General features: G+C 57.5%; 8 protein-coding genes across 8 annotated transcripts; 6 read left to right on the top strand and 2 right to left on the bottom strand.

The window, feature by feature from the left end:
- Positions 1-6: 6 nt before the first annotated feature.
- Positions 7-1,754, bottom strand: PLICBS_008175 (uncharacterized protein; the record flags this gene model as incomplete). Its single annotated transcript, XM_018324334.2, has 4 exons — positions 7-788; positions 858-1,082; positions 1,197-1,414; positions 1,522-1,754. The coding sequence occupies 4 exons, from the start codon at positions 1,752-1,754 to the stop codon at positions 7-9; spliced, it is 1,458 nt and encodes a 485-aa protein (XP_018177513.1).
- A 4,077-nt stretch (positions 1,755-5,831) lies between these two features.
- On the top strand, positions 5,832-7,662 carry PLICBS_008174 (phosphate-sensing transcription factor; the record flags this gene model as incomplete). The annotated part of the gene is made up of 3 exons (XM_018324335.2): positions 5,832-6,290; positions 6,350-7,415; positions 7,472-7,662. The coding sequence occupies 3 exons, from the start codon at positions 5,832-5,834 to the stop codon at positions 7,660-7,662; spliced, it is 1,716 nt and encodes a 571-aa protein (XP_018177514.2).
- Positions 7,663-8,258: 596 nt separating this feature from the next.
- PLICBS_008173 (uncharacterized protein) lies at positions 8,259-10,377 on the top strand (the record flags this gene model as incomplete). Its single annotated transcript, XM_018324336.2, has 3 exons — positions 8,259-8,357; positions 8,408-8,455; positions 8,506-10,377. The coding sequence occupies 3 exons, from the start codon at positions 8,259-8,261 to the stop codon at positions 10,375-10,377; spliced, it is 2,019 nt and encodes a 672-aa protein (XP_018177515.2).
- Positions 10,378-11,390: 1,013 nt separating this feature from the next.
- On the top strand, positions 11,391-12,383 carry PLICBS_008172 (uncharacterized protein; the record flags this gene model as incomplete). The annotated part of the gene is made up of 1 exon (XM_018324337.2): positions 11,391-12,383. One exon carries the CDS (start codon positions 11,391-11,393, stop codon positions 12,381-12,383), a length of 993 nt encoding a protein of 330 aa, XP_018177516.2.
- Positions 12,384-15,780: 3,397 nt separating this feature from the next.
- Positions 15,781-17,847, top strand: PLICBS_008171 (uncharacterized protein; the record flags this gene model as incomplete). The annotated part of the gene is made up of 4 exons (XM_065601337.1): positions 15,781-16,509; positions 16,578-16,821; positions 16,874-17,644; positions 17,696-17,847. 4 exons carry the CDS (start codon positions 15,781-15,783, stop codon positions 17,845-17,847), a joined length of 1,896 nt encoding a protein of 631 aa, XP_065457409.1.
- Positions 17,848-18,195: 348 nt separating this feature from the next.
- On the top strand, positions 18,196-19,912 carry PLICBS_008170 (tRNA (adenine(58)-N(1))-methyltransferase non-catalytic subunit trm6; the record flags this gene model as incomplete). Its single annotated transcript, XM_065601336.1, has 2 exons — positions 18,196-18,212; positions 18,280-19,912. The coding sequence occupies 2 exons, from the start codon at positions 18,196-18,198 to the stop codon at positions 19,910-19,912; spliced, it is 1,650 nt and encodes a 549-aa protein (XP_065457408.1).
- A 220-nt stretch (positions 19,913-20,132) lies between these two features.
- Positions 20,133-20,940, bottom strand: PLICBS_008169 (tRNA (adenine(58)-N(1))-methyltransferase non-catalytic subunit trm6; the record flags this gene model as incomplete). The annotated part of the gene is made up of 3 exons (XM_018324340.2): positions 20,133-20,309; positions 20,399-20,791; positions 20,935-20,940. The coding sequence occupies 3 exons, from the start codon at positions 20,938-20,940 to the stop codon at positions 20,133-20,135; spliced, it is 576 nt and encodes a 191-aa protein (XP_018177519.1).
- Positions 20,941-22,037: 1,097 nt separating this feature from the next.
- PLICBS_008168 (uncharacterized protein) lies at positions 22,038-23,525 on the top strand (the record flags this gene model as incomplete). Its single annotated transcript, XM_018324341.2, has 1 exon — positions 22,038-23,525. The coding sequence occupies one exon, from the start codon at positions 22,038-22,040 to the stop codon at positions 23,523-23,525; it is 1,488 nt and encodes a 495-aa protein (XP_018177520.2).
- Between the last annotated feature and the right edge of the window lie 4,253 nt (positions 23,526-27,778).

Genomic DNA, 27,778 nt, shown 5'->3' with positions numbered 1-27,778 from the left:
CGGCCCTCAGGACTTGGCCTTGACTGCTGCTTCGGTCTGAACATCTTCCGTCTGGTTACTATGCCCGCTTCCAATGTGCTCGTCGTTGGCCTTCTCGTCCACGGCGTGCAGACCACCGTTCTCCATGTCCTCGCTGTGGCCGTGCATGCCGATTTCGGCCTCGCCAAACGAATCGACCACCTTGACGTACGAGGGCAGGAAGTTGACGCACAGCGCGTACGTCCAGGCCGCAATCAGGAACATCATGGGTACCAGCATAGCGAACCCGTCGCCGTGCTTGTCGCCGGCCAAGCCCGTGAGCGGGGGCACGCATGCGCCGCCGACGACGCCGCCGACGATGTAGCCGCTGCCGCGCTTGGTGTGGCGGCCTAGCCCGCGCATGCCGAGCGCGACGATGGTGGGGAAGCAGATGGACTCGAAGAAGAGCACCACGTAGAGCATCGAGATGCCGATGTTGCCGCCCTGCGTGATCGACGGGCCGATGAAGATGATGCAGCACGTCAAGAAGGCCAGGAAAACCCATCGCGGCTTCACAAACTTCATAATTCCGACGCCGGAGAAACGGCCGATGGCGAAGGCGGCTTGCGCTCCCGCAAAGAGTTTGGAGCCCATCGAGTCGCTGGTGCCTGGGCGTGTACCGGTCGCGTAGTTGATGAAGAAACTGGCGATGGCAACCTGGGCGCCGGTGTAGCAGAACTGCGCAAACGCGGCATGGAACAGCTTGTACTGCTTGATGAACGGCTTCTCGTCGGCATCGGTATGTGTCTCTCTGGCTTGGTACTCCATATCTGTGACACAAGCAACGTCAACAATACAGGAACAATTGACAAGAACATGGAGGGGTTAGGGCGGCGTACCGGCATCCGTAATTTCGGGGATGTTAGCAAAGAAGAAGGCCGTGGCAAGGAGCAAGACGAAGATGGCGATGGCGAGATAGACCCATTGCACGTTGTCCAAAGCCCGCTCATCGCTGAAGTTGAAGAAGACGTAAGAGCCCAGGACTGGCGCAATCACCGTGCCGATGCCGTTGAAAGCCTGGGAGATGTTGATGCGGATCTCGGAGTAGCGTGGTGGGCCGCACACTGAACAATGCTGTCAGTCGTCACATATGCATTGATGCACCACCTTCCCTGGTGGCGGCAGCGGAGGGGCGCCTTGCATGGGGTTCCCAGAGGGTTATCGGGGGTCACTCATACCTGTGATGAAGGGGTTGGCAGCCGTCTCCAGTGAGCCCAGGCCATTACCAATGATGAAGATGCAGGCGCAGAACCCGCCAAAGCTCTTGCCCTTCAGAGCCGGAATGGCAAGGATCGCACCGAGTGCGTAAAGGCAGAGCCCCCAGATAAAGACTGCTCGGTAGCCATAGTGACGCAGGATCCAGGCAGCGTGTCCGATGGATGCCAGGGGATATGCGCTGTAGAGAGAGAGATGGTGGGTCAGTCCCAGGAACGGCACAGCGACGATGTCGTGCGTGCGCCCGTCCGTGTCGCACGGCGTCGCGGGATATGCAGTATAACGTACCCAAAGTAAGCGGCCTGCAGGCCGGAGGAGCGCGCACGATCTATGTGCAACACCGTCTGGAAGTGCTTGTTGAGGGTATCGAGCAAACCATAGCTGAAGCCCCAAAGGAAGAAGAGCACGGTGACAAGGCAGATGGGGAAGATGGACTCGCGCAGGGTCAGCTCGGCAGCCCTTGTCCGTCGCGAGTCGTCGGCCTTGAGGGAGCGCTTCTTGAAGAATTCCTTGGCGCCCATGGTGGCGGGCGTGGGTTGAGCAAGTCTCTCTCAGCCCTGCAGTGCAATGACCGGAAGCAGCCGACTCGTTGACGGATGGATTGCGGTCGAGGGCCGAAGCGCAACGCAATAGGGGCAGAGAAGAAGAAGGGTTGCAATCCGTCGTCGTCGTCGTCGCATGGAGCCGGGAGCGACGATGATTTAACCTTTGCTGGAGCACTGGCCGCTGGCCCCTCACGCCGCGTGCATGGTCGCTTCGCCTGGCACTGTTCCTCGTGGTGGCTCCGTCGGGCGAAGCGCGTGGAGGGAAGGATGGCAGCGTCGGCTTGAATCCCGCCGGGACGAAACCCTGTCAGCTCCTCCGGAAGAGGGTGCCAGTCCGTGCCAGACAGTCTGGGGGAGCTGATGGCCGGCATCCACTTGGTCGCGCGCCCTGCCTTGTCCGAGCCCATGCCAGCAAGCCAGCAAAACTCCCGTCGGCAGAATTCAGTTTGGCCATTCGGCGCCACGCCGATCAGACAGCGCCAGCGCCAGCCCAGACAACGACTCGCTTGCGGCTGGGGAAGCCACCTCGACAGTGGCATTTCGCTTCCAAAACGGCCTGCTGTCTGTCGCTGGTGGGAGCCGCAACGGCTGCCAGCCCGCGCGACATTTGATCGCCACTCGCGATACGTCTCCTGCGGCGGCGACGACGGACAGCTCGCCCCCATTCACCCGAGGGGACCATGCTCAGAGGCCGGCAGGCATAGTGCTTCGTATGCTGGCATTTGCAGGTCTTGCCGGTTCCACTCGCGTGCCGCCCCCCTCCACCCTCAAAGGTCCACGTTGGGGAAACTGCCAGGATTGCTGCAGAGCCGGTCCATTTCCCCAGAGCCAAGCCCCACGGGGATTTGCGTCTCGCGCCAACATGATTGGAGCCGTCGACGATTTAGCCCGACGGTTTCGACACAATGATGCCCCGAGGCAGTCGCGTCCGCATCCGCCTGTCGCTGGTTTGTGGAGCGACGGGGACGACAATGCGGAGTGCATGGCAGCAGTCCGCTAGAAGAAGCGTTGGAAACTTCGATGACGAAGAGGCGGCCGACGGGTGAATCGCCATCGTCTCGTGGCGACAGCGGCTGCGCACTGGGCGAGCGAGGCCTGGCGAGGAACGGTCCGTCAGCCTTCGCAGGCAGTCAGGCAACGAGAACTGACAACGGCCGACTCGACTCATAGGTCGCAACAACAAGGGGATCTCTCGTATCCGCCTGCTCGTCGTTTTGTGAGCTGCCTATATCGTCGTGTTTGCTCCTCGGCGGCGCAGGCGCCGTGTCTGTCTGGTGCGGGCTCGAGGAGCTTTGCTTTGTTTCGTGGTTGTCGACCGTCAGATTCGACAGGGGTTGCTCTGGAAATGAAGGCCATTCCCGTGCGCAGGAGACGTGGTCAAAGCTCTCGGGTCGACGTGAAGACACACCTGCCGGCGTTCAAAACCGGTAGGCTGCGCGGTGAGTGAGAGCAACACAGGAGCGGGCCCGGACTGTTCCGTGAAGATGCTGAGCCTCAGAACAAAAGCTGGCGTTCGGCAGCTAACGGCAGCTTACTGCGTCGCTTAGGCGGGCTTTCATCTTACGAATCGATAGCGCGACGGGAAGGCAGTCACGATGGGGGTGCCTTCCACATCTGCCGGCTTGGCTGACCCCATCACGTGTCTCTGCAACGAGGCACGGGAGTGGAAGGCGACAACTGAGAAATGAGAACAACATGGCCTTCTCACGATGCGGAGATTCCACGCGGCAGCGGGATGCACTTGCGGGAGCCTGCTCCTAGCCCGATACGCTCTGCGACCTTGTCCATGACAAATTCCTCCTACGAAGCGCCGAAATATGACCACGACAGCTATGTTTGCTTGCCCCAGGAAATTGTTGCTGTTCGCACGCCGGGGAAACCAACAGTGGTGCCACGATCAACCTTGGGCATTCTGGCGTCATGCGAAGTACCAGTGTGCCAACATCCAACTAAGCCAAGCATAACGAGCGAAACAAAGCAAAAGGACAGAGAAAGCAAGGCGACTATCGCTGCGGGATAGTGTGCCTGGTACTTTGGGCTCCCGTGCCGCCTCTCGCACTGAGCGGTAGAGCTCTTGCACGTCCGCCGAGCTCCTTGTCCTCGAAGTCCTTGAGCTGCGTTATGGCGCACTCGTGGATGCGGTCGACGAAGAAGAGTGGACTCTGGGAGGGACGAAAATGGCTTTAACGCTCAATTTGCGCTACGCCTGGCCGCACTTTTGTAGAAGTCCATGAACTACAGACCAGGTCAACTCGACCCTGACCTGCTTCGGAGGCTTAGATGGCCAGCCAGCAAGCAAGCCACTCCGCAGTGGACCCGTTGCCTCTTGATCGAGCATCGATACACCTCGAGCCCACGAAATGAGGGCCAGGTAACTCACACAACGTCCACGGCGACAATGAATACCCTGCTGCGTGCCCTACGAGAAGGCCGTGCCGTTAAGCGCTATGAGATGGACCCCTCAACGTTCAACGGTCTCGTGGCACGCTGACGCTCTACGCGGTATATCTACCTATCTGGCGCTCGATGGACCACCATGGCCTCGACGAGAACAGAGAGATTGGTGGCTGTTTTCGGCTGGATTCTTGCCGCCCAGGGACTCACTCTTTCGTATGCGACACGTCCCCGAGGGTTTGCGTTGAAGGTCTCATGGCCAGAGCCTACCATCGCATCACATCGGTACAGCCCTCACTGCGCCACGATTACCGACTACATGACCCCGAAGGCCATGAGCCCTGAAGAGTGCTCGCGTGACATAGCCTTTTTAAACGGGGGCGGTGCCACTGCACAAAAACGTGCCCTGCCCTGCCATTCCGGCTGGCTGAGAATGCTGGAGCTGCGACCGCTTGGCAGCAGACTCGACATCTTGGCACCCTGGACCTGGAGGCGACCGTTGAGTTGACCGACTCGTGAAAAGACGATGAGAGCACGAGATCCGGTGCCTGTTCTGGCCGAAGAATACTGCCAAGGTACGCCGTCGATGGAGTTTTCTGAATGCCCAGAACGACAAGACTCCATGAGTACCTACGACGGCTACACGTGGAAGCTGCCATTGCGGTGATTGGCCATGCAATCCAGGACGCTCCCGGATCTGGAGCCAGGCTTCCCGCAATTTTTTGCTTGGCGTACTAACTAGCATTAGAGTTGGTGTTTAGAGTTGTCTTCGCATCACCATCATCCACCCCACCGCCTCGAGTCAAGACCCGCCTGGCACTTGAGAGCCGCCACGGTGAAGGCTGTGCTGCTCGCATGAACGAACAGATTGCTGAGGATGGCCTGTGTCTGGTACCGGAACGCGGAGACGTTAAAACGGCGACGATGAACCAACCACCATTTGCCGCTTCGAACCCTCGTCGCTTGCGACATAGCCACCCGTGCCATTTGGTGATTGCCGATGTTGTTTGCACTCCAAATCAGCTAAGCGCTCTGTCGGGCTTCAAGGAACTGGTCGCGTGCCTGATGTACACATTGAGAATGGCCTGCGGTGAAAACGCCACCGCGAAATGTACTTGCCGATGTCCTAACGCCACCCCTGGCATGATGCTGGACGGCTCCACGACGGGGACCTCCTGGCACCTCGGCAAGCGATGTTCAGGGGCGCAAGCTGCAGTTACGGACATGCGGACTCGAAGGCAGATTCTCCAATGAGAATAGGCAATTCCACCACGGCTTGTCTACAGAACCCGTCAGTGCAGACGGCTGTCCCGTTGGCGGTCTTGGCCGCTCTCCACCTGGCCGCTCTAGACATGCCGGTCGACCAGCTTCATGTGGGTTGCGCCTTGCTACCGCTATCTGTTCTAAGCCGATCCTTTGTGCTGCCCGCCTTCCTGGATGATCCGAGAGACGCGCCGCCACCTGAACCTGTCCGGCCTATATAGACCTTTCCTGGCACTTACGCTCCTGGTCGTCGTCTCTTTCCCAAGCTACACTTCGCCCTCGTCCACCGATCACCTGAAAAGAACGAGCCTCCGGTCCCGATTGCGTTTAAGTTGCCCTTCTATTTCAGGGAAGCTTAGAGCGTGGCTAAAGCGACGGCTAATCGGCTTCGTCACCATGGCCCTCCACCAATATGACTTTCTGCTGGCGGTCGGCACGATCTTTGCGTTCCTAGATGCATGGAACATTGGCGCCAACGATGTCGCCAACTCCTGGGCCAGCTCAGTTTCCTCCCGTTCCATCACCTACCTGCAGGCTATGCTGGGCGCTTCCGTCATGGAATTTAGCGGTGCTCTTGGTGTCGGCGGCCGTGTGGCGGACACCATCCGTACCAAGGTTGTCGACACTACGGCCTTCAATGACGAGCCTGCCTTGCTCATGCTCGGTATGGTCTGCGCTGTCATTGCGTCCGCAAGCTATCTTACCATGGCTACCCGGCTGGGCATGCCCGTCTCGACGACCCATTCCATCCTTGGCGGTGTCTTGGGTATGGGCGTCGCCGCTCTCGGTGGTGATGGCATCACTTGGGTGGGCTACAAGAACGGAAAGGTCGACCTAAAGCAGGGCGTGGTGCAGGTTCGTTCTTTGATCGCGACATGCAATGATTCGACTGCTGACCATCCACTCTTTGAAAGGTCTTCATGGCATGGATCATCTCGCCCGTGATGGCAGGAGCCTTTGGTGCTTGCATATTCCTCCTCACCAAATGCGGCGTCCTTCTACGATCGAACCCGACTATGAAGGGTCTGATGCTCGTCCCCATATACTTCTGGCTTACGGCTTCTCTCATCGTCATGTTACTCATCTGGAAGGGCGGTGACTACGATGTCAACCTCACCGATGCGCAAATTCCGGGCGTCATCGTGGCCGTTGGTGCCGGCTGGGGTCTGCTCATGGCCCTCTTCCTCGTCCCATGGATGTACCGTATCGTCGTCAAGGAGGACTGGCAGCTCAAAGCCTGGCACATCTTACAGGGGCCATTCCTGCTGCGACGCGGCGAGGTTCCTCCGCCGCCTGCCGATTTCAAGGGCGTTGTGCGCAACTTCTACGAAGGCCACCTGACACGGGAGGAGCTTGACGCTCGCCGAGCACGCACTGCCGCCGCCGCCACCAATGACATCGAGGGCCAGCATGAGAAGACGGCTACTGGGTCTGAGACTCCTGCCCCGGGCCCCGAGGACTCTGCGCCCACTCACAAATCCCTCGTTGGTCCCAAGCCGGATGCCCCATGGCATACTCGCGCCTACATGTGGTGGTTCATGAAATGGCTTGTTCTTCGTGGCGTCGATCAAGACATTGTCAGCTCGCAAAAGGACAAGTCCGTCATCGCGGGTGATGTTGAAGAGATCCACGCGCACGCGAAGCACTACGACAACCGTACCGAATTCCTCTACACGTTCCTCCAGATCATGACCGCGTCGGCTGCATCATTCACCCACGGCGCCAATGACGTCGCTAATGCCGTCGGCCCATATGCCTCCATCTTCCAGATCTGGCAGAGCGGCGCGGTTCCTCTCAAGGGAGCCAACGTGCCGCTGTGGATTTTGGCCTTTGGCGGCGTGGGCATCGTCATTGGTCTCTGGACGTACGGCTATCACATCATGCGAAACCTGGGCAACCGAGTGACGCTCATGTCGCCGGCGCGTGGCTTTTCCATGGAGCTGGGCTCCGTCATCACGGTCATTGTGGCCACTCGTCTTGGTATGCTGCCTATATTAGGTGCTTGATCGTGAAGTGCCATACTAATTGGTCTGCAGAGCTTCCCGTCTCGACAACGCAGTGCATCACCGGTGCCATTGTAGGTGTCGGCCTCTGCAACGGCGACTGGCGGGCAATCAACTGGCGGATGGTCGCGTGGATCTACCTCGGCTGGTTCATCACGGTGCCCGTGGCTGGTCTCATCTCGGGCATTCTCATGGGTTTCATCATCAACTGCCCTCGTTGGTAGAAGGGCTTCATGGCTGGCGCACATCGGGTTGTTAGCGGAGCTGCAGGCTGGGCTCATGCTTGTTTTACACGTACATACTACATATAGAGCTCGTACATACACATCAAGGTGACACATTGCGGTGTCTGTGAGACTGTGACTGTGACATCCACGTCTTACAGCGGATACCTACGCTACCATCGCTGCCCACCGCGCTTTACCTTCAAGATCCCCAACGGCCTCGCACCAGAGATTGCGTTACTCGACACTCACATCCGGCGTATAGTGTTCCCAGTGATTTGGTGGGAACAGATGCTCTCGAATCTTGATCAAGATCGTAGGTAATGAAGCAGCCAATCTAACAGGCAGTCCGTCCAGCAGCCCAGGTTTGAAGACAGCCCAGCGGGCAGATCAGCGCTCCATCCACTAAAGTTTAGTGACAGGCGGCGCGCTGACATAATATTGCATGGGCCTCGTAACCGTTGAATGCACGGCGCCCGATACGTCTTTTAGGCCCCGCCTTCGCTTTGCAGGCGCGCGATCACCTAAAGTCCGTAAGACATCAACGGCTCCTCGCCTTTTCATGAACCTCCGACGTCTTTGTTTGGGTATTCACCATGCTTGGTTCGTACGCAAATGCGTCTGACGCCCAGCTGCCGCGCAAGCGCAAGCGCCCGACAGTTTCTTGCTCCGAATGCCATAGGCGCAAACAGAAAGTGCGTTTCACGGCCGGGATTTGACCAGATTATCATCTAACTAGCATCAGTGCGACCGGCAGCAGCCCTGTTTCCACTGCACCCGACGGGGCAAGACCGTACGATCTTTTGGCCCATCAGTGCATCGACTTGTCCTGACATATCGTAGGAAATCTGCTTGTATGAGCACACCGCGGAGGAGTATATGTCTTACGAGTCGATCACGACAGAACTAGGGACAATCGAGAACGCGTCAATATCTCAGATCCCTTCCGACACCAGGCCAGGCTCGGAGGCCGTGATCGATCAATTGATGTCGAGACAGCTGGGATACTCCAGCAGTTGCAGTACAGGAACCTTCAAGATTGTGTCGCAACTCGGAGAGCCGGATCGCAACCCGGCGACCTTCGCCAACAGCCGGCGAAACAACGACGCGGCGGCTCAGTACCTCGGTCTCATTAGGGAAATACCACACCGGAAATATGTGAACATCCTAGTTCATTCGTTCTTCACAAACGTCGCTTGGCACTACGATGTTATCGAAGAGGCAATATTCCGGGACGAACTATCGGACTGGGACCAGGTCTCGTATACTGCGCTGAAGCAGGGTCCGGAGTACTTGCCCGTCAACACACGATATTTCCCGGCACTACTCCTTCAAGTCCTCGCCCTCGCACTGCTATACCAACCGGTCCAATACGATGACATACTGGACGACCTCAAATATGCGCCCGACATCGACTTTTCCGACCTGGCCTCGGACTATAGCACTGCTGGGCATCGGATCATGTGTATGCTCGGGAGCCGAGACATGCCGTTATCGAAGATCCAGGCTGGTCTGATGAAGGCATGCTTCGAGAAGAGCATTGGCTCTGTTATTGAATCCTGGCATACACTTGGGAGCACCATCCGAGACGCTCAAGAGCTTGGCCTGCACCAGCTCAGCCCGTACGATGCGAACAAAGTCGCTTCAGATGCCAGCAAGCCGCGAGAGGTGAAATTGAGGAGAAAGCTGTGGCTAGTTTTGCACCTCTGGGACGCACACATGGCCGTTGTTCTCGGACGGCCCATGGCTACAAGACTGGATCCACGCGTCGTGAGTTCAACGAGCCCGCCGACGGCATCCCCGCCGCAAGACCAGCAAGAGGTGATATTGTCCCCATTTGACATCATACTCTGCGGCTATCATGCTGCCTTCAAGTATCTTCAGGACATTCATGACCTTGAGGTCACAAGCAAGATCGCTCAAGAAACGGTCCAGAAGATACACAACGCCGTCGTGAGCAACATCTCCCGGCTTCCAGCATGGGCTACCTCCCCCTCCCCTACGCTTGACTGCAAGTATCCGTGGCTCCCTGCCGCTCGCGAGACGCTCATCACTGAGGTTTATTTTGTCTTACTCGCGTTGCATCGTCCTTTCATGTCCTCCCTCTCCACAAGTCGCGTGGAGGCCCTCAAGGCCGCCTTGCAGATGCTCGAGTCGCAGAACAGACTGTTCAGCCAAGCTGGATCTCACATGCACATGTCATTCACGCTTGTTTTTGCTACATTCGATGCTATGGTGCTCGTTGCAGCGACATACCTTGGCTTCCCGAGCGACAACCTGGAGCTCCTACCAGCATCGATGAAATGCATGCAATGGGGCTTGGCGAGGCTGGATGCAATGAGAGCGCGAAACACCATGGCCGGCCTGGCTTACGATGTGGTACAGGCCCTGTATCAGAAAGTGTTGAGTTGCATCTCCATTCCAGACCCCCCGGCCCTTTATACCGACGATTCGGGAAATTTCAACCGTGTCGCGCAGATACCCTCTGGAGATTATGCTGGACAAGAAATTCTTCAGGTTACGGGCGCAATGGCGAATACCAAGCAGGATTTGGACAATCAGCTGCGGCAAGAGCCACTATTTGATCTTGTCTATCAAGACCTGCTTGGAAAGAGTGAAGCTCTCAAGCAGACAGATACGGCTGTTCCTAGGCAGGAGCAATGTGGCGAGCCAGCACACGATAGCTTTTGGCAGCTGATGGACGACCTTACGTGAAGGAGGCGCGCCCCAGATACGGGCCAGCTGTTTCTTTGTTGATGATGCCTGGTTAGGTCGATTGGGGTCTCTACTTCTGTTTCGGCAGTGCAATGTATTTTCTTTTCTTTTTGACCTGGTACGGACCAGGTGTAGTTCTGGAGTGATGGTCCAGGCACCGACTATCAATCATCGTCGTCAAGAAGGACAATCATGGACACGGCAATCTAGCAACGTTTCGTGAACCCACTAGAGACCCCACGTTTAGCAAGGAGACCAGTACATACAAGCAACCACCTGGAAAAGCAGCAATTCGGCGGCGGAAGGCTACAGTCCTCACTTACTCGTCAGCAACGTCTTGCACTGAAAGAGACTCTCATCGAATTCGACTCTTGCGGGCCGCGCGCCCAAGCACAACCTAACTTCCAACATGCGTCGGCGATCGACATCCATACCCGGCGATAATCTGTCTCTGCCTCAATTTAGCGTTGCCTTCCGTCGCGGGGCGTGGTCGGTGACCCGCAATCGGGGATAAATGTGGGTACCGTCCCGGGTCCGCCGAAGGGTGAGGCAAACCCGCCATGTATGTCCCATGGAGTCCATGACACTAGACGGGTGCTCGTACTGTGCGGGATGAACTGTCCTGGCGTCGCGGCCTTGTGTGATTGCGCCGGTCGTGCTGCACAGCTTCTCAGCTGCTGCACGCCCCGGGAGGCGTCAGTGTTCGTGTGGGCCTCCGATGCCGAAGGGAATTGTGGATCTAACGCCGAAAGCCGGTTTTGTCACTGCCGTATGTCCAAGCGGCGCGGAGTAAACCAAGCCGCCGGGTTGACCTTCATCGTAACGCCGAAAACTAGTTGTAACTGCTGTCCGCTGCGTTCCCGATAGGTGATGGTGTTTACATGGGAGCCAGAAGTACGGCAATTATAAATACGCGTTTCAAGGCTGAATGCCTCTGCCTGGCTTTTTTATCAGTTCTATCAAATCTACCTGTACAACAACTTCTTGACTTTCTTCTACAATCTGAAAGCACCATGGTTGGGCACGGCCAATATACCACCGAGAAGGTGACTTATCCATCTCACGGAGAGACCATCGCAGGCATACTTTATCGCCCGACAAATGTCTCCAACCCGCCCGGAGTCGTCCTTATTGGACCCTACTCTTTCGTCAAAGAGCAGGCACCTCTACAGTATGCGACGCGGCTGGCTGACGAGGGCTACGCCGCCTTGATCTTTGACCCTCGCACCGTTGGCGAGAGCACCGGAATGCCGCGGCGACTTGAGAACCCCAAGATGAAGAACGAAGACGCCGTTTCGGGACTCGACTACCTTGTGAGTCGAGGCGACGTGGACAAATCGAACCTTTTCCTCGTTGGGATTTGCCAAGGCGGGCCCGAATCTCTGGACATTGCCTCGTACGACGATCGAGTAAAGGCAGTTGCCTCGGTCACGGGTTATTTCCGCGATCGCGAAACCGACATCTACATGATCTGTTCCGGCTGCGTCGCCTGGGAGCCGGGCGCCGACATTGCGTCGATGAAGATGCCGACCCCGGAGCAAGGCGAGGCACTCTACAATGCACGACTTGAACGAGCGCAAAAGGCTCGGGACCTGTACGAGAAGACCGGCGAAGTCGTCTACCAGCCGTTAGTTGATCCAAAGGCTGCCGACCCTACGACTGGGTCTCTTGCCGGCCTCCCAGGCCCTGTCGTCTGGTCATGGTACGGGCCCTGGACGCTCAAGAACTTTGAGAACCGCTACGCGGTGATGAGCGACTTGGATCACTTCAGTTACACCACTGTACCCGGCGTGGCGAAGCTGAACAAACCCGCCCTTATAATCCACGGAGATAACTGCATGAATGCCGCGGCAGCCAAGCGACATTTCGATTCAATTCCCACCAAGAACAAAAAGCTTGTCTGGAACAACGAAGTGTCGCATTTTCAACATTACGATCAGCCGGACTGTGTTGACCGTAACGTGGGCGAGATTGCGGATTGGTTTGAGAAGCAGGGGAGGTCGTAGTCGATCACGGCCCCGTTGGAGGCTTAAGGAAATTAACAATGGGCCACTTTCATACTCTCGCCTGCATCGGATTCAGTGACTGCTCTTTGACATAACAATGCTCGAACTTGCATTTGGTGTGAGTAAAAGTCATGTCCTGCTCCAAATGGCTCCCAAGCAGAGCCAAGGACGGCGATTGAGACCTCAAAGACAATCTCCTAAACGTTAGTTCAAGCAGTACAGCACAGTATGACCGCGGCATGGTTATTATACATGGTGATGCCCCAGCATGTTGTTAGCTTGACTGATTTCGCGGTCGCCCGGTCATGTCGGAGAAGCCATATAGCTCCAGTCCCTGAGAAACACCAGAACCATCTTCGGCGCACCTGGGAACATAAGATTTATGACGTGGCACAACCACGCAGCCGCGGGCGCCCTTCGCCCAGCAAGGCGAACTCTCACAGCTGAATTCGCCGCGCACAACAGCCGATTAGCCTGCCAAAACGCGCGCTCCGGCATCATCTGACAGATGCCGCCGTCGCGCGTGGCATCTGTGCGACTCGGACCCCCCTTGGAGCGCCCGCAGCCCCGTTATGTGCGACCCGACAAGCGTGCGAAAACTAACGCAACGGCGCCTACAGCAGGAAGAGATGACACCTATGAGCCACGCCAGGTGCAAAGGGCTGCACTTTACAGGGTTTAGGTGCCAGCTGTGGAAAGCAGGGCGATGCCGATGCCACCGAGGGATGGATGGGACTCTGAGGCGGCTACCAGACTGTACATGCAACAGGCGGTGTCCGAGGACACCACCAAGAAGCGATGCTGGCTTTCCGTTTAGAGTCGGCACAGCTAGAGTCTCACTGTGACTTCTGTCCAACCGCTCTCAAGTTTGCCGGATGCGAACGGCGAGCGTCTTCGCTGTGATGTGCCTCGCATGCGTGACCGAAAGACGCGGGCAGCCTGAACGTTGCCATTGATCCCTGCAGCCGGGTCGCGACACCGCTCGTCCCGCATATTCCCGTCCGCGTCCCGCTTCTAGAACGCAGTCATCCACGGCTTGGATCCATTGCCCCGTGAATGGTTGGTGGCGTCGCTCATTGTCCCATTCCAGGTTCTCGGACCCGCTCCGTCTGGTTCCCTCACCTTGCGTTGCACAGGTTGACCTGTGCGAATTTCTCGGATGAAGAAAAGAGGCAACGACTAAAGGTCCCTGGCAATATTTGCAAGTCCATAGTCGGGGTCAACTGGGCTTCGTCCAAGCCGGCATCCGCGGACAGTGCAGCCGATTGAAGGGGTGGTTACAGACTTACACCAGACCTCACAGCCTCCATATCGTGGGTCCAGTCGCCGCCGCTCGACCCCCAGAGCTGAGATGGAAATGTATTTTTGTGCCCAGAATGCGAGTGGTGAAGACAGCTTAAGGGCCGCCCTCTCAGCCACGGCTCATGGCAACCAATCGCTGCGCTTCCGTGCATTTTGAGGCTTGCACCTCGTGGCCTGTCCCACCCTCGCGCATCGTCGTTTCGTCTCAACGCTCCCGTCGCACGGTATCCACCGCATCGTCGATGGGTCTCTATTGGTAAAGGAATCTCATCGAGGTTTGTTGAAGAGGAGTGCTATTCGTAGAGCCAACTTTTGCTAGTTGTAGAGCCGTCCTACATTTTTTCGCGGCCGCGCCCTACCCCCATTTGATGCTGCTGCGCCAGCGATTTTTGGTGTGCAGGTATGAGACGATAGCGGCGCTCTGCCTATTGCACGTGGTTTTCTACTGTTCCCATCGTTGCTGACATTGCTGTCGTTGCTACCGTTGCTGTCGTTGCTACCGTTGCTGTCGTTGCTACCGTTGCTGTCGTTGCTACCGTTGCTGTCGTTGCTACCGTTGCTGTCGTTGCTACCGTTGCTGTCGTTGCTACCGTTGCTGCCGTTGCTACCGTTGCTGCCGTTGTTGCTGCTGTAGGGCGGGCTCTACAACTAGCAAAAGTTAGCTCTACGAATAGCGCTCCTCTTGTCGAAAGTGGAGGCCCTGCAGAGTCCGTGAGTCGAGATGACATGCTTCTCGAACGTGGATGGAATTGTTGGCGCGAAATAGTCGGGTCAGAGGGGTCAGTGCACGAGGCTCTCGCGGAACTCGCTGAGGATTGACGTGCGTCCTGCGTCCGGCGTCCAGCACCAGCCACGAGGGCGTGCTCTCAGTGGGCGACATTCTCGTGGGCCATGTGAGCTGAGTAGACGACAGAATTCTGGACCCGTGGTGATCGTCGATAAGGGTGTACATGGCAAGTGCCTCTGAGAAAGATTTGATCGTCGCCTTACTGAGACGGAAGGGGAGCGGCGCTGCTGACGCAAAACGCTATGAGAACGACCTCGGTGGCAACCCCAATGTGTATGGGGGCGCTCAAATAAGGCAATTGAGACTCAAGTCCATATTATTGTGTTGAGACGGTTGACTTGGCCGGCATCATCAAGGATCCGTAGTTCCGTACCATCTACCTCGCGCTGCATGAGGTTATCTGACTCCTCTCCACGAGTCTCAAGCACAGGCGCTCACCGTCCTCGACGACCCCGATTTCACAGAACGCGAATCTGAAAATGCAAATAGCATGAGCTCGTAAACCGGCCACTGCCCTGTAGGCACCGTATAGTCTACACGGGACTGTTAGACACGCAATTGTTTCAGCCTGAGCATGGACCCGATGGCGCGAGTCGACGATGGGTCGGGTCCGTCGACCCCATCCTGAGCGCAACGACGAAAGCGAGACCCGAAGAGGAAGGCTAGGCGGACGTACGACTTTTCGCTCACGTTGCATTCGCTCCCTCGGCACCATGTCTCGCCTTGGGAATATTCGGCCCGGCCTCCTCCTCCCTCCGTCAGGCAGTCGGCCTGCTCCCGCAGATCCGACTTGTTGCTCCCGCGTGCGCACGTGGCGGGTGTTGATACTGTCCTGAGCAGCTCCATCCGCCGCGTGCGAACCTACCCGCCGGGTCGCTGGATGTGACCCTCCTGCTTTCCGTACGAACCTTCCATCTCCGGGGGGCTTGTTTCGCGTCGACGGCGGAAGTGTGAGTGAGCGGTCGGAGTTTCGTCTGCACGGTTCAGCTCTCGGCGCCCGCACTACGACCTGTAAATGACACCCCAAAGATGGACCGCGTTACTCCAGAGCGGACTCAGCGGGTTTCACTCTATACAGGGCTGATAGACATACTTCGCTATATAGTCTCACTTCATTTCCCTGTGCTGCCGCTGCATAGGACGCCTTCTCACCCATGAGGAATCTGACCGTCAAGTCTCGTCATCTCGCTGCTCTTTCAGGCAAAAACATCTATACGAAGTAAAGTCAACCATCAGGGACGAGTGCATCATCTACACTCACATCTCTGAGCCCTCTGGCTTGTGACTTACCGCCCCCCTCCGGCCACGATGAAGGTTGCCGTTATAGGCGGCGGACCGGGCGGTCTCGCGACGCTCAAGTTCCTGGCAACCGCCCATGAATTCTTTCCCATTGACCCCATCGAAGTTCGATTGTTCGAGTCTACCAAATGCATTGGAGGCACTTTCGTCAAGAGGGTATATGAAGAGGCAGAGGTACGCTTCCTCTCAAGCTGGTGCCTGTCAACCTGGGGGCCCGTCGAGTCTCAGATTCAGCTTTCGCTAACCAGACTTCAGCTTGTCTCGTCCAAGTACCTGACGGCCTTCTCCGACTTTCGGCTCCCCCTCGATGCCGCCGACTTTGTCACACCCGAGGTTTACGTCAAGTACCTGAACGACTATGCAAAGGCCTTTAAGATCGACGGGCTCGTCGAGTGCAACTCCACGGTCCGGCTGGTTAGGCGAGGGACCCACGGGGTCGGACACGTCCTTGACGTCCAGAGGGCAAATGGCGAGAAGTTCTCGTGGGAGTGCGACGCTGTTGCCGTGTGCTCCGGAAACCACGAGAACCCCCACGTGCCGGCGATCCCGGGCATCGAACACGTCCCGTCCGTCATGCACTCGTCCATGTTCAAGACGCGTGCGCAGTTTGGCAAGGACACGCACGTCGTCGTCTGCGGCGCCGGCGAGACGGGCATGGACATTGCGCACCTCGCCGTCACGGCCCCGACGGCCTCGGTGACGTTGTGCCATCGCGACGGCTTTTTCTGTGCGCCCAAGGTATGTCTCAGATCCATCGGCCCCTTGAAACCCCGTGTGGCACTGACACGCATGGGGGTTCTGCCTAGATCATCCCGACGCCGTTGCGAGCAGGCCAGAAGCTGCCGAGCCGGCCCAACAAACCGGTAGACACGTCAGTGGCGAGCCTGTTCGACACCGCGTACGCCCACCCGGTCCTCCAGAGGAGTCAGCTCCTCTGGCTCGCGTACGATCAGTGGATAAAGAAGATGCATGTACTCATCTCCGGCACGGAGGAGGGCCCCGACCAGTGGGTGGGCCAGATCAGCAGAGAGCGCCGCAACGTCGACTCCAGTAAGTTCGGCATATCTTGTAGGACGTGAACGTGCCGTGTTAACGTGCGCAGTCTTTCTTTGCAAGTCAGCACGCGCCCTGCCATACATCTCCGAAGGCCACCGATCGCAGTCATGGTGGAATAGGCTGCGCGAGTCCATCATCAACGTTGAGCGCAAGGATACTAAAGGACGCAGGATTGATGTCGCCAGCTGGCCTACCGAGATTGGTGAGGACGGATACATGAACTTGTCCATTGAGGGGACGAATACACCGGAGCGGCGATTCAAGCCCGATGTGATCGTCCTGGCAACCGGCTACAATACCAACTTCTGGTTCCTCGACAAGGGGTACCCCGTGGTGGAAGAAGCCAACGTGCGCTGGGTATACAAGGAGGGCGACGTGACGGTAGGCTTCATCGGCTTCGTCCGGCCATCGATCGGAGCCATGCCTCCCCTGGCCGAGCTGCAGGCCCAATTCTGGGTCCTCCGCCTTCTCCAGAACCACTTCCCAGCACAAGTGCCACGGACGCAGAGCCCTGACTCGGTCCCGGCGTACGAAGTCAGCTATAAGCTTAACCCACGCGCAGGATACGACTTCTTCAACTCGAAGAGGGGAGTCGACCACGAGGCGTACGCCTACCAGCTAGCCGTCGACATGGGTGCCGCGCCGACTGTCTCATACGTCATGAGCAAGGGTTGGAAGCTGTTCTTCACCTGGGCCATGGGATCCAACTTCAACCCCAAGTTCCGCCTCGTCGGACCGTGGAAGTGGGAAGCCGGCGCCGAGAAGATCATGCGCGGCGAACTGTACGACGTCGTGAAGCGCTCTGGAGGCGGTGTCTGTGAGTATTGCCCTCAGCGTACCTCTGAGAACTTGCTGACTCGGTGCACAGATCTTACAACCTACACCATCATCCCTTTCATTTTCTTTGGATTCATCAGTATCATATTGTATGCGTTCTTCGGCCTGGTGGCCTTGCTTGGTGACTTGTGTAGCCCGTACGCCGGGAAGCTGCAGCAGGGTGAAAAGAAGCGAAAGGAATGAGACTGCGTGAAAGACGCGACTCACTATGTATTTGAAAGTGAGCTTAGCATGTTCTGGCGAATACGGAATGAGTTGTATGCCGTGAGTTCAGACTCCCTGGAGTGTTTTGTGAAAAGGATCACTGTGGCAAAGACCAGATGATCCAAATCGACCAAGGTGAGCTGGCTGACCGAAGTGGAGCCTTCGCATTTGCGGGGCTCACCGCGGTGAGCGCATCTTCCCCAAGCCCAACTTTTTTTCTGTCGCTGGTTGCGAATCGATCACATTCAATCAATTCACCGTCTTCCGCCATGCAGAGCAATACGGTCCAGCCAAACGGCTGGGTGGCATTGCGACTACCCAGTGACAATGTCCGAGTCCTCCAAGTAACACCAAATACGTTCGTTTCCCGGCGACAACACCCCTGCTACTCCAGTGACTGACACCGCGCAGCACGATCTCGCTAGGCAAATACGGCGCGTTCCCGAGCAACCTCATTATCGAGCGGCCGTTTCACCTCACGTACGAAGTACAAGACAAGCGTGAGGGCGAGAACTTCTCGCGGTTACGAGTCGTGCCCGGCATCGAGCTCAATGCCGACGTGCTGGCCGAGACGAGGGCAGAGGAGGCTGCCGCCAATGGCGAGGACGTGATTGTCCCTGCCGACGGCGAGGAGCTTGCGCTGGTGGATGAGAGCGGCACTGTCATTGCCCGATCGAATCGCGAAATCATCGACGACTCTGCGCGACAGACGCTCACTCCGGCCGAGATCGAGGAACTCAAGCGCAACGGCACGGCAGCAGGCAAGGAGCTGATTGCAAAGCTGATGCTGTCGCACACGGCGCTCGACCAGAAGACGTCCTATTCTCTGTCAAAGTATAAGCTTCTCAAGGAACGCAAATTTCTGCGGCGATTCACAGTCTTGCCGCTCGACGTCCCGATGCTCGCGTACTGGATGCTCGAGGACAAGGACGCGAGCAAGATCATGGAGCTGCGACAGGAGACCATGGCTCTAGTAGGATGCTGGGCCGATGTACACTTCGGGGGCTCGCCGGTCGAAGGGATGAAGGAACCCCATGGTGGACGGTGGCTGGCTATCGACGACACTGGCGGCCTGATGGTCGCTTCAATGGCGGAAAGAATGGGGATTCTTTATCCGCAGGCTGAAGATGATCAAGGCGAGCACGATGACGCGCAGGCGGCGGAATCTACTCAGGGCCCGGCAGCGCAGGAAGATGGCAATGGTGATGGAGAACCCGCGGCTGCGCCTTCGTCTCCCAAAGCGCTGCGGAATCCCCGCAAGCGGCCTCGCCGCGACGACCTCGACGACCACTACGCCCTCACCAACAACATCACCCTCATCCACTCCAACTCCCAACCCAATCTCTCACTCCTTCGGTATTTTGACTATGATGCCAGCGACCCCAACCCGCCTTATCCCTACCACCCACTCTTCACACATCTGCTACCAGTATCTTGGCTCCAGCTAGTCAAGCCCGAGGAGGATGGCGCCTACTCCGACAAGCCGGCCGACGCCACACCAGAAGAGCTCGCCTCATGGAAGACAAACCGCCGAGGCAATTACCACCGTAAGCGACGGCGATGGGCGCGTACGCGTCAGATTGTTGATACCGCTCGCGCTGGCGGCTTTTCCGGTCTCGCTGTGGCTAGCACCATGGACCCAATCTCAATTCTGCGCCACGTACTACCACTTCTCGCTGGCGGAAGCCCGATCGCCATCTTCTCACCGTCCATCGAGCCGCTCACCCAGCTGGCCGACTGCTTCAGCATCGCGCGCCGCGCCGCCTGGATACAGTCCCCGCCTGCAGGAACCGAAGGCAAGTCCGTCACCGAGCTAGATACGTGGGAGGGTAGCGTTGAATACCCTATCAACCCGACGCTGGTGCTGGGTGCGAGCGTGCAGACTAGCAGAGCGAGGCGTTGGCAGGTGCTTCCGGGCAGGACGCACCCGATGATGACGGCAAGAGGCGGCGCTGAGGGCTACGTCTTTACGGGATGGAGGGCGCTGCCGGCCGAAGGAAGGATATCTGCGCGAGGCAAATTTCAGAAGAAGAGGACAGAGTGAGCATGGCAGACCGTGTATGGGCGAATCTTTGGGATACAGTTGCATCACGGAAGGCGTATAGAGCCATCATAAGGAGATACCCCTGGATAGATGGTTGTCCTCGAGAGGACTGATCTAATTCGAGTTTCAACGCGCCGAGGCCATACCCACAGAGCAGTGTTTGTGGTCATGTAATGTGACTGATGTATCCATTGCTCTATTACGCCACGCGATTGGCAAGCTACAGCGCCTTGCCCATGAACTTTCTCTTGGTGAAGCTCAGCCACCACTTGCTGGGCTTGGATTCGTCGTCGGCGTAAACCCTGGCGAGTAACCGGGTCGCGAGCTCTTGCCGCACCTGCGACATGTACTGCTTGAGCTGCTCGGCGTCCTGTCGGTCCCTGGGCGCCTCGTACATCTGCGCGCGCAGTCAGTACACCGACATAAGGGACAGAGTTCATCATCGCCCATGTGGAGGGGACATGAGCATATGGAATAAGAGCATACCTGGTTCAGCGGGAATGCCGGGTCGCCGGGAATGGCAAAGTTGAGGTCGAGCGCCAGGTTCATGACATCCTTCTGGGCCTCGCGGACGGTCGCGTGAGGCTTGATCTTGGACAGGCAGTCGCTGAGGAACCAGATACCGTAGACGAGGAGTCTGTCGGCGGGGCCCTGTATCTCAAAGTTGCGGAAGAAGGTGTTTGCGCGGAAGAGCGACAGCACCTCGTCGAGGATGTCGTAGCTCTCGCTGTCCGGGTCGGGGGACTCGGCGGGCGGCAGGGAGGGGTCGAGGGGGAGGGTGTAGGCCGGGCCGCGGGTCTTGGTGCGCAGCGGGAGGAGCGGGAAGTTGCCGATGAGGCGGGGAGGGTTCGGGTCCTCGTTGAAGACGGAGTTGTAGGCCTGAGAGACGGAGAGACGGAGAGTGGTTAGCTGACGGGGTGGTGCTTCGTCATGGAGATGGCGGGCGCGCGCAAGGCCATGCTGTGTCGCGATGCAGCAATCGCATTCGGATAGTGCATGGGACGTGGGAGGCGCTGACATACCGGCATCTTGAACGGCGACTGACGTGAGTGCTGTTCAGTGAAGCTGTCTTGCGCGGACAACGGGGTGGCCGGCGGGGCTGTGATGGTGGTGGTGGTGGTGGTCGAGGAGCTGTCGTCAATGTGTGGGGCAGGCAGTCAGACGGTCCCAGGCCGTTGTGCGCTGCACAAAATAATGCAACCTACAGAGCATGAGCTGACCTGTGGCGTGGCGGCCGGAGCGAGCTGCACGGCCACAGCGCATTTGCCACACCAGCTGGCGTGCAAGCCTGGCAACGTCGGATTCCACACCGGCTGCCTGGAGTCACGTGAAGTCGCTCAACGATCGCGCCTCCCCGAGCACCCGACCCACCCGTAGAACGCGTACGCCCTTGTGACACGCCACCAGCCAACCAGGCTGCAGCGACTTAGGCTGCCGACCCAAGCGCTAGCACAGGCCCCCCTCAGGGCGCCGACCTGCCTGTGCGGCCACAGGCGTACTTTCACAGGGCAGCAGACCAGCGCTGGCGAGAGAGTCGGGTTAGCGGCCGTCGGCGGGCTGGGGTACCAACATGCAAGTGCGCGAGTACAAGAGCCCAATCTCGCCGCCCTTGTGTCGCGCCTCCCCTTCTTGCCCGCTCCCGCCCGGTCTCACCGCGATCTCGTCGCTCACCTCCATCATCCAATTTTTTTCCCCCTGCTCGCCGTTTGCGTCTGGGAGTTCCTTGCGCGCAACGCCCTTCCAACGCACCGCCTTTCGTGTTTTCTGCCCGCCCGCGTTCGGTGGGCCTGGCCGTGCGCGCCTCACCTCCACTAGTGCAAACTCTCGTGCGCCCTGCGCTCGCGGCGGGTAAACAGCAGGGATCGGTCCGTTCGCTGCCCAGCAAGGCCCCGAGCGCGTCATCGCGGCCAGAGTCACAGGTCGCCCCGTGGCGAGCAAGCACGGCGCAGACAAACTTTGACGAGCAACTCATCCAAGGCTGGCATCTCAATGCTGATACTGGAGTCAGTCCCCGCCTGCCCGCCTGCTGCTCCTTCTCCATTCTCCAAAAGCCCGCCCTCCCCGCTGACGCCCCCTGCTCAGCTCCCTCTTTCAGCACAACACCATCGTCGCACATCTGCGCGCCATGGTCAGTCCCGCGTCGTTCCTTCCGCCCAAGGATCGGGGTCTGGCTCCTCTGCCGTCTCCTGCGGAAACACCTTCCACGACGCAGCTCCCAGCAGAGACTGTCATCGACGCGGACATGGCCATAACGGCGGCCAACGAAGCGGCCCCCATGTGCCCACCGCCCCCAACGCCCGTCAGCAAACGTCGCAGGCGTCGTGCCGTCCGCATCTTCCGCCCAGCCAAGGACTCCATCTACGACATCCTCCACGAGCATGAAGGCGCGTCGCTCTTTGTTCGGCCCATTTGCTGGACGGACAAGCACGCCGAGCTCCTCGGGGCGCGCTTCAACAAGCTGCCGCGTTGCGACTCTCCCTCGCCGCTCAACGTGCCTGAGTCGCCGCCCAGACCGACCAAGGGCCACATGGAGCCGTCGCAGACAATCACGTCGCTGAGCGACTCGCTGACGGAGATCCTAACACCTGGCTCGCCGCACCCCGTCATGACGTCGAGCTTCATCAAGACAATCCTGTCAACCCTTTGGCCCGGCGCCTTCGGCAAGCCGCTGTTCCTGCCGGAGCTCCACCTGTTCTTCGGCGACCGGGTCTATCGTGATGCGGTCCGCACCCAGGTCATGTGGAATTTCCCTCTGGAGAGCGCCAAGTCCTCCCAGGCCTCCTTCACAACCATATCGACCCGCCCCGCCGACTCCTACGGCCCCTCCACCCCCACGGCGCACAACCCCGCCGGCCTGCCCATGATGTGTTACATCAGCCGGAACCAGTTGGCCGTGGTTCGGAGAACTCTCTTCCGCATTGCCCCGGGCCCCGGGCGGAGCTGGAACGCACCGGTCTTCCGACTCCAGCAGGCGAGATCCCGACTTCTCGTACCTGCGGATCCCGACCACGACGTGCAGTTTGTTGCCATGTTCCTCGCCATGGCCCAACGCCACTTCTACAACGCCCCGCCACCGTCGTCTAGGAGGGACTCTCAGTGGGCCACCCCGTCTCCGACGAAGACGACCCTGCCGCGTCCACGGTTCGAAGACATCAAGCTTCACATCTTGACTCATGACGTGGACGAAGCCGAGTTTATCGTCTACACCGGCCATGTTACCGCCAAGTTCCTGGAACGATTTCACGACCCGCTCAAGGCACCGCGCGACGAGTTTGGTCGCGTTCCCGGCCTCGAGATCGAGTACACGAGGGTGCCTATCTGGCCAATCCTGGGTCTCCGAGAGCGCTTAGGCAAAGCTTTAGGTGAAGGCATCGTTGGACCCTTTGACCCTACTGAGATGGAGACGTGGGAGACCAAGGCAGACACTGAATTGCCAAATGTTGGCGGCAGTGTCGATGGGCGCGAGTCGCAGAGCAACGGCAAGCGAAAGCGCGAGGCACTCTCCGAAGTTTTTAATGCAAGCTTCGACGAGGAGTCGGACGCTGATGAAGACGGAGACGTGGGCGTTAAGAAGCGTTGCCTCGAGGGATCGCCGCTCAGCGTAATGGTGTAGGGTCTCCCAAGCAAGGTCACTCGGAACGACAGCATGACTTTTACGACAGCACAGGCGTTGGGGGCATCACTATACGCACAACACGGATGCTCGCGAGAGCAATAGCATCGGCACAAAGCCTCAGGGGCGTTTGGGAGGAATTTGTGCGGCATTGTGACGGCGGAGCTTTGACATGGGCTCAATCATGACAGGCGCGATGTTTCGGATGAGCAGCACGGGATGCTGATTTAATTCAACAAAGAACGTGATTACACGAGACGACGATTTTGAGTCCACAGCCAGCCTACAGCAAACAATCAACTTGGCACTTTTGCGGGACATTTGGTCTCTATTCGTGCTCTCGAGTGACCGACTTTGCTTGTGTTTCATGTCTACAAACTGACTCGTGTGCTGGGCCCGTGCCCCAGCACCCGTGCATGCAACTCGCAAGACGTCTCATCCACGCGCTCGACCCGCTTGACGGTATGGTTTTCGCAAGACTTGACCCGGTACAGGTTCTCGTAACTGCGGTTACCAAGCTGTTCGAGGAACTTGTCACAGATGCGAGGTTCAGGCTGGCCATGAGGCGTCATGATATGGCATTCGAGACACTCGACGTCTAGAAGACGTTGTTCGAACATTGCAGGCCATGTTGGCTTGTTCCAGTCTCTAGTGAGTCAAGTACCGCTTGCTGATGAGTGGAAGAAAGGCTTGCGCGATGCGAGATTGTTGTAGGAGATGAAAGCCGGATGGGCACGCTTAGAAGATCGATTTCATAGGTTACGAGGGTTGAGTGTTAAGCAACTGCTATCCCCAGTCTGTTCCATGTCTACTCTGTCAGGCCTACCCCGTGCAACACGCCGCACGTCCTTACCTGCCCAGGTCGAGGCACAGGGAGGCCATGCGACCATAGCCCGGACGTTCGCACCCGCCCTATCTGGGGCGCTATTCCTGTTTATGTTCACTCTTAACCGGAGTACACCTCGCGCAGGGTACCAGAAGAATGAGAACGATTTGCCTGAGGTTAAAGCTTTCGCATGTTCTTACGTGCCATAGACGGCCCTGCCACTTGTCGCCGTACTTGTCGCGAAACAAGCCACAGATCCGAGGGTCAAGTTGGCCAACAAACCATTGGCGATGGCACTGGGGACACTGCTCGTGGCTCTCGACCTCTTCGCACATGATGGACTGTGTTCTTCTGTTGTCCGCTAGGATGTTACATGTACTGGTGCTACGACTCGGTGGGAAGAGTTTAGTGATGCTGGAACAAGGTCGATATAATTGCAGAAACAGAGCATGGTATGGGCTTTAGGTGGGCTTTAGGAGATCGATATATATAAGTTAGCTACGAAAGTAGAGTTAAGCAACCGCCATCCCTGGTCCGATACTTGCCACTGCATCAGCCCTCCCCATTCTGGTTACATCCCGTGAGTCACGACATGCCTCGATCCACGCACACAATAGCCATACACACAACCTGGGGCACAACAACCTAGCCCAGGCCTATGTAACGTCTTCGTTCCTGTTCTGCTTGGATGCAGGCGGCGCAGGGCTCGCTAAGAAGGGTAAGGATCTCCATCAGTTCTATTGAGCCACATTTTCCCATGTTCGGCCTCCAATTGCGACCAAACTGCTCGCGTACCTTTACGCAGGCGTCAGTGGCATCAGGCTCGAGCCAGCCAAGCCCCCGCACGATATGGCATTGAGGGCAGAGCTCCTTTCTCTTGAAAGCTCTACATATTGCGAGTGTGCTTTGCTGAGGTAGTGCGTTACTGGCACGAGATCGACACAAGCCTTGTGCGATGATGTGCGTGTGATAGATCTAGATGGAAAAAGAAGAAACTTGGCATATACTGTGGATGATCAATTTATAGGCCGCAAGAGCAATGAGTTAAACAACCCATTTTCTCGCCTACTCTAGTGATTTGCATCTGCCTCGCCTACGCTGTATGCCGTGCGTCACCATATGGTGCACAAGACGGCCATACGGGCAAGCTCCACGTACGGCAAGGAGTCAGGTCTATCTGCCGCTCCGCCGTCTCGCCTCCTCAGTGCGGATGCGGTACGAGCAATAGCCGCAGAGTTGCGTGGTGATGATCTGCCTTGTGTTTAACTTGCCGCACAGGCCCATGAACGACCCCCAGGCGCGGCCGTACTTCGCGAGGACCATGTCGCAGGCCTCAGGGTGCGGCCAACCGACAGACGGCCACTTCCGGTGGCACGTAGGACACTGGTCGTATCGCTCAACTTTTTCGCACATGTTGGACGTCTTATCCCCTGGTCAAAATGCTCACGGATCTTTTGGGGCGTTGGATTGGCGGTACTGGAACAACATTCGCGTGCAGGTTAGCAGAAGGAAGAGTCTCGAAATTGTATGCTGTGGACGATCGATTTATGTAGGCCACCAGGGCGAAGAGTTAAACCACCAACGTCCCCAAGCCCATATCACTGCCCTTGAACCAACCTCTCCGAAATCCTGCAGTGCGTCACGACATGGGGCTCGATCAACGACGTTGTCGCTTTGCCGCTTCCTGTTCCCGGACGCAGAATCGGCATCGCTCTGGAAGCATCTCGACGCTCAACCTCAGTTTGATGCCGTCAGGGCACTCGCCAATGTGAGCGTCCGGGTTATTCGGGTACCTCGTGTTGATGAAGTAGCATGGACGAGGGGGGGTACGGCGCAGGAGCCTCTTGCGATGGCAGAAGCGGCACTGCTCGTAGTATTCGAATCGCTCGCACATGTTGTCAGCAGTGAGTCACCTCCGCTAGTTGCTTCCCCTGAGAGTGGTGATGCTTGTTGCAGTTTGAGCAGGCGATGAATTTGGGTTTCGGAATAGGTGCCTGGCTGGGTGGTTGGAGTAGCACGTCTCTGACAGTCCTTAGAGGAGCAAAACCTCAAAACACACAGCCTAGGTTGAGGCGAATTTATAGAAATCGCAATGTGTGTGTGTAGCCCGAGGGCATGTATTCCGTGATGGACGCCTTCGTTACGACGAGGTCTGGTGCATCAGGCACGTCGACGGCACAACAGCTGCCGCCGCCGTGCAGTGGTAGGAAGACCTCGATTTACGTCGCACAATATACTTGCCAGGCCGGCCCGTTACGATGATGGTTTGCAACGGCTTTCTCGCAGCCCGTGGGGTTCACTTAAGCGGATATAGGAATCGCGCGCGATGCTTGCAGTCAGTGACGGCGCCTAGTCACACGAGCCGGTTTGCGCCGTTGGTAACGATGCGAGCATCTACAACTTTCAGATACCAACTCATGCAGAATGGAAACAGGGCGGCCCAAACTTAGTTCCGCATTGGTTGCAGATTGGGACTATTGATAGAATTTAGCAGCAGAAGTGACAAGCGCGTTAGAGGATGCCACGCTGGATGACATGGAGCCATGGGGGTTCCTCTCTTCAATCGAAGGTCGACTTCACACGTAGGCCTCGTACCAGTCGTCAGGTAGACTGTGATATAGTGCTACGGACGTCAGGGGAAGCTCATTACCGGTACAATATGATGGAGTGACGAATTTCGCCCTTCAGGATACAGGTCTCGTGCCAAACACCAACATCCAAGAACAACTGCGCCGAGGGGAAACAGAAGACTGTGCTCATACTATGACGGCTGGGTTGAACACCTCTTCGGCAGTGGTTCCAGCCACGAAGTTACAATGACCTACGAGATCGATCATGCACATATTTGTGTTAGGCTGACTGCCACTTGAACCCGCCGTCATTCCCCGTGCGGTCGTACGTGCTTCTTTGATCCAGCAGGGTAATCGTGGGCTTCTGAAGTTCTGAGGGGCCTTTCACATGCCTCTCTACATTCTCCACCGTCGGGTAGTTATTATAGAGGGTCAGTTTATTGCATAACTTGGTGTCAGAACAAGGCTGCAACATCAAGTCTCCGCCATCCGACCATCCGGCTTGCGCCGCTGATGCGGGGTAGCTCACACATCCATGCCTGATCATGAAGCGATATCGTGTAAAGATACTTAGAGTTGCTGTTAAAGCCATCACCGTGTTCTTTTTGCCACAGCTTCTACTAGTCAGGACAGCATATTGAAGAGTCAACGTGACTGCTATGTGGTCTTCTTCAAGGACATTGCTTGCTTGCGTGTTCATTTTTACACCGCACAGAATTTTGTGGCCTTGGCACGATAAGTCTGGCTTACCAGAGGCGCACGACGTGACACTATGGTTGACACTCTGGTTAGCTATACAGTGTACTTCGTGGGGTGCTACCTTAAGTTCCTTGCTTTGACTAAAGCAACACGGAATA

The sequence above is a fragment of the Purpureocillium lilacinum genome (assembly GCF_023168085.1).
Source record: "Purpureocillium lilacinum CBS 284.36 DNA, scaffold_6, whole genome shotgun sequence".
Lineage (NCBI taxonomy): Eukaryota > Fungi > Ascomycota > Sordariomycetes > Hypocreales > Ophiocordycipitaceae > Purpureocillium > Purpureocillium lilacinum.
This window is presented reverse-complemented; position numbering and strand designations above follow the sequence as displayed.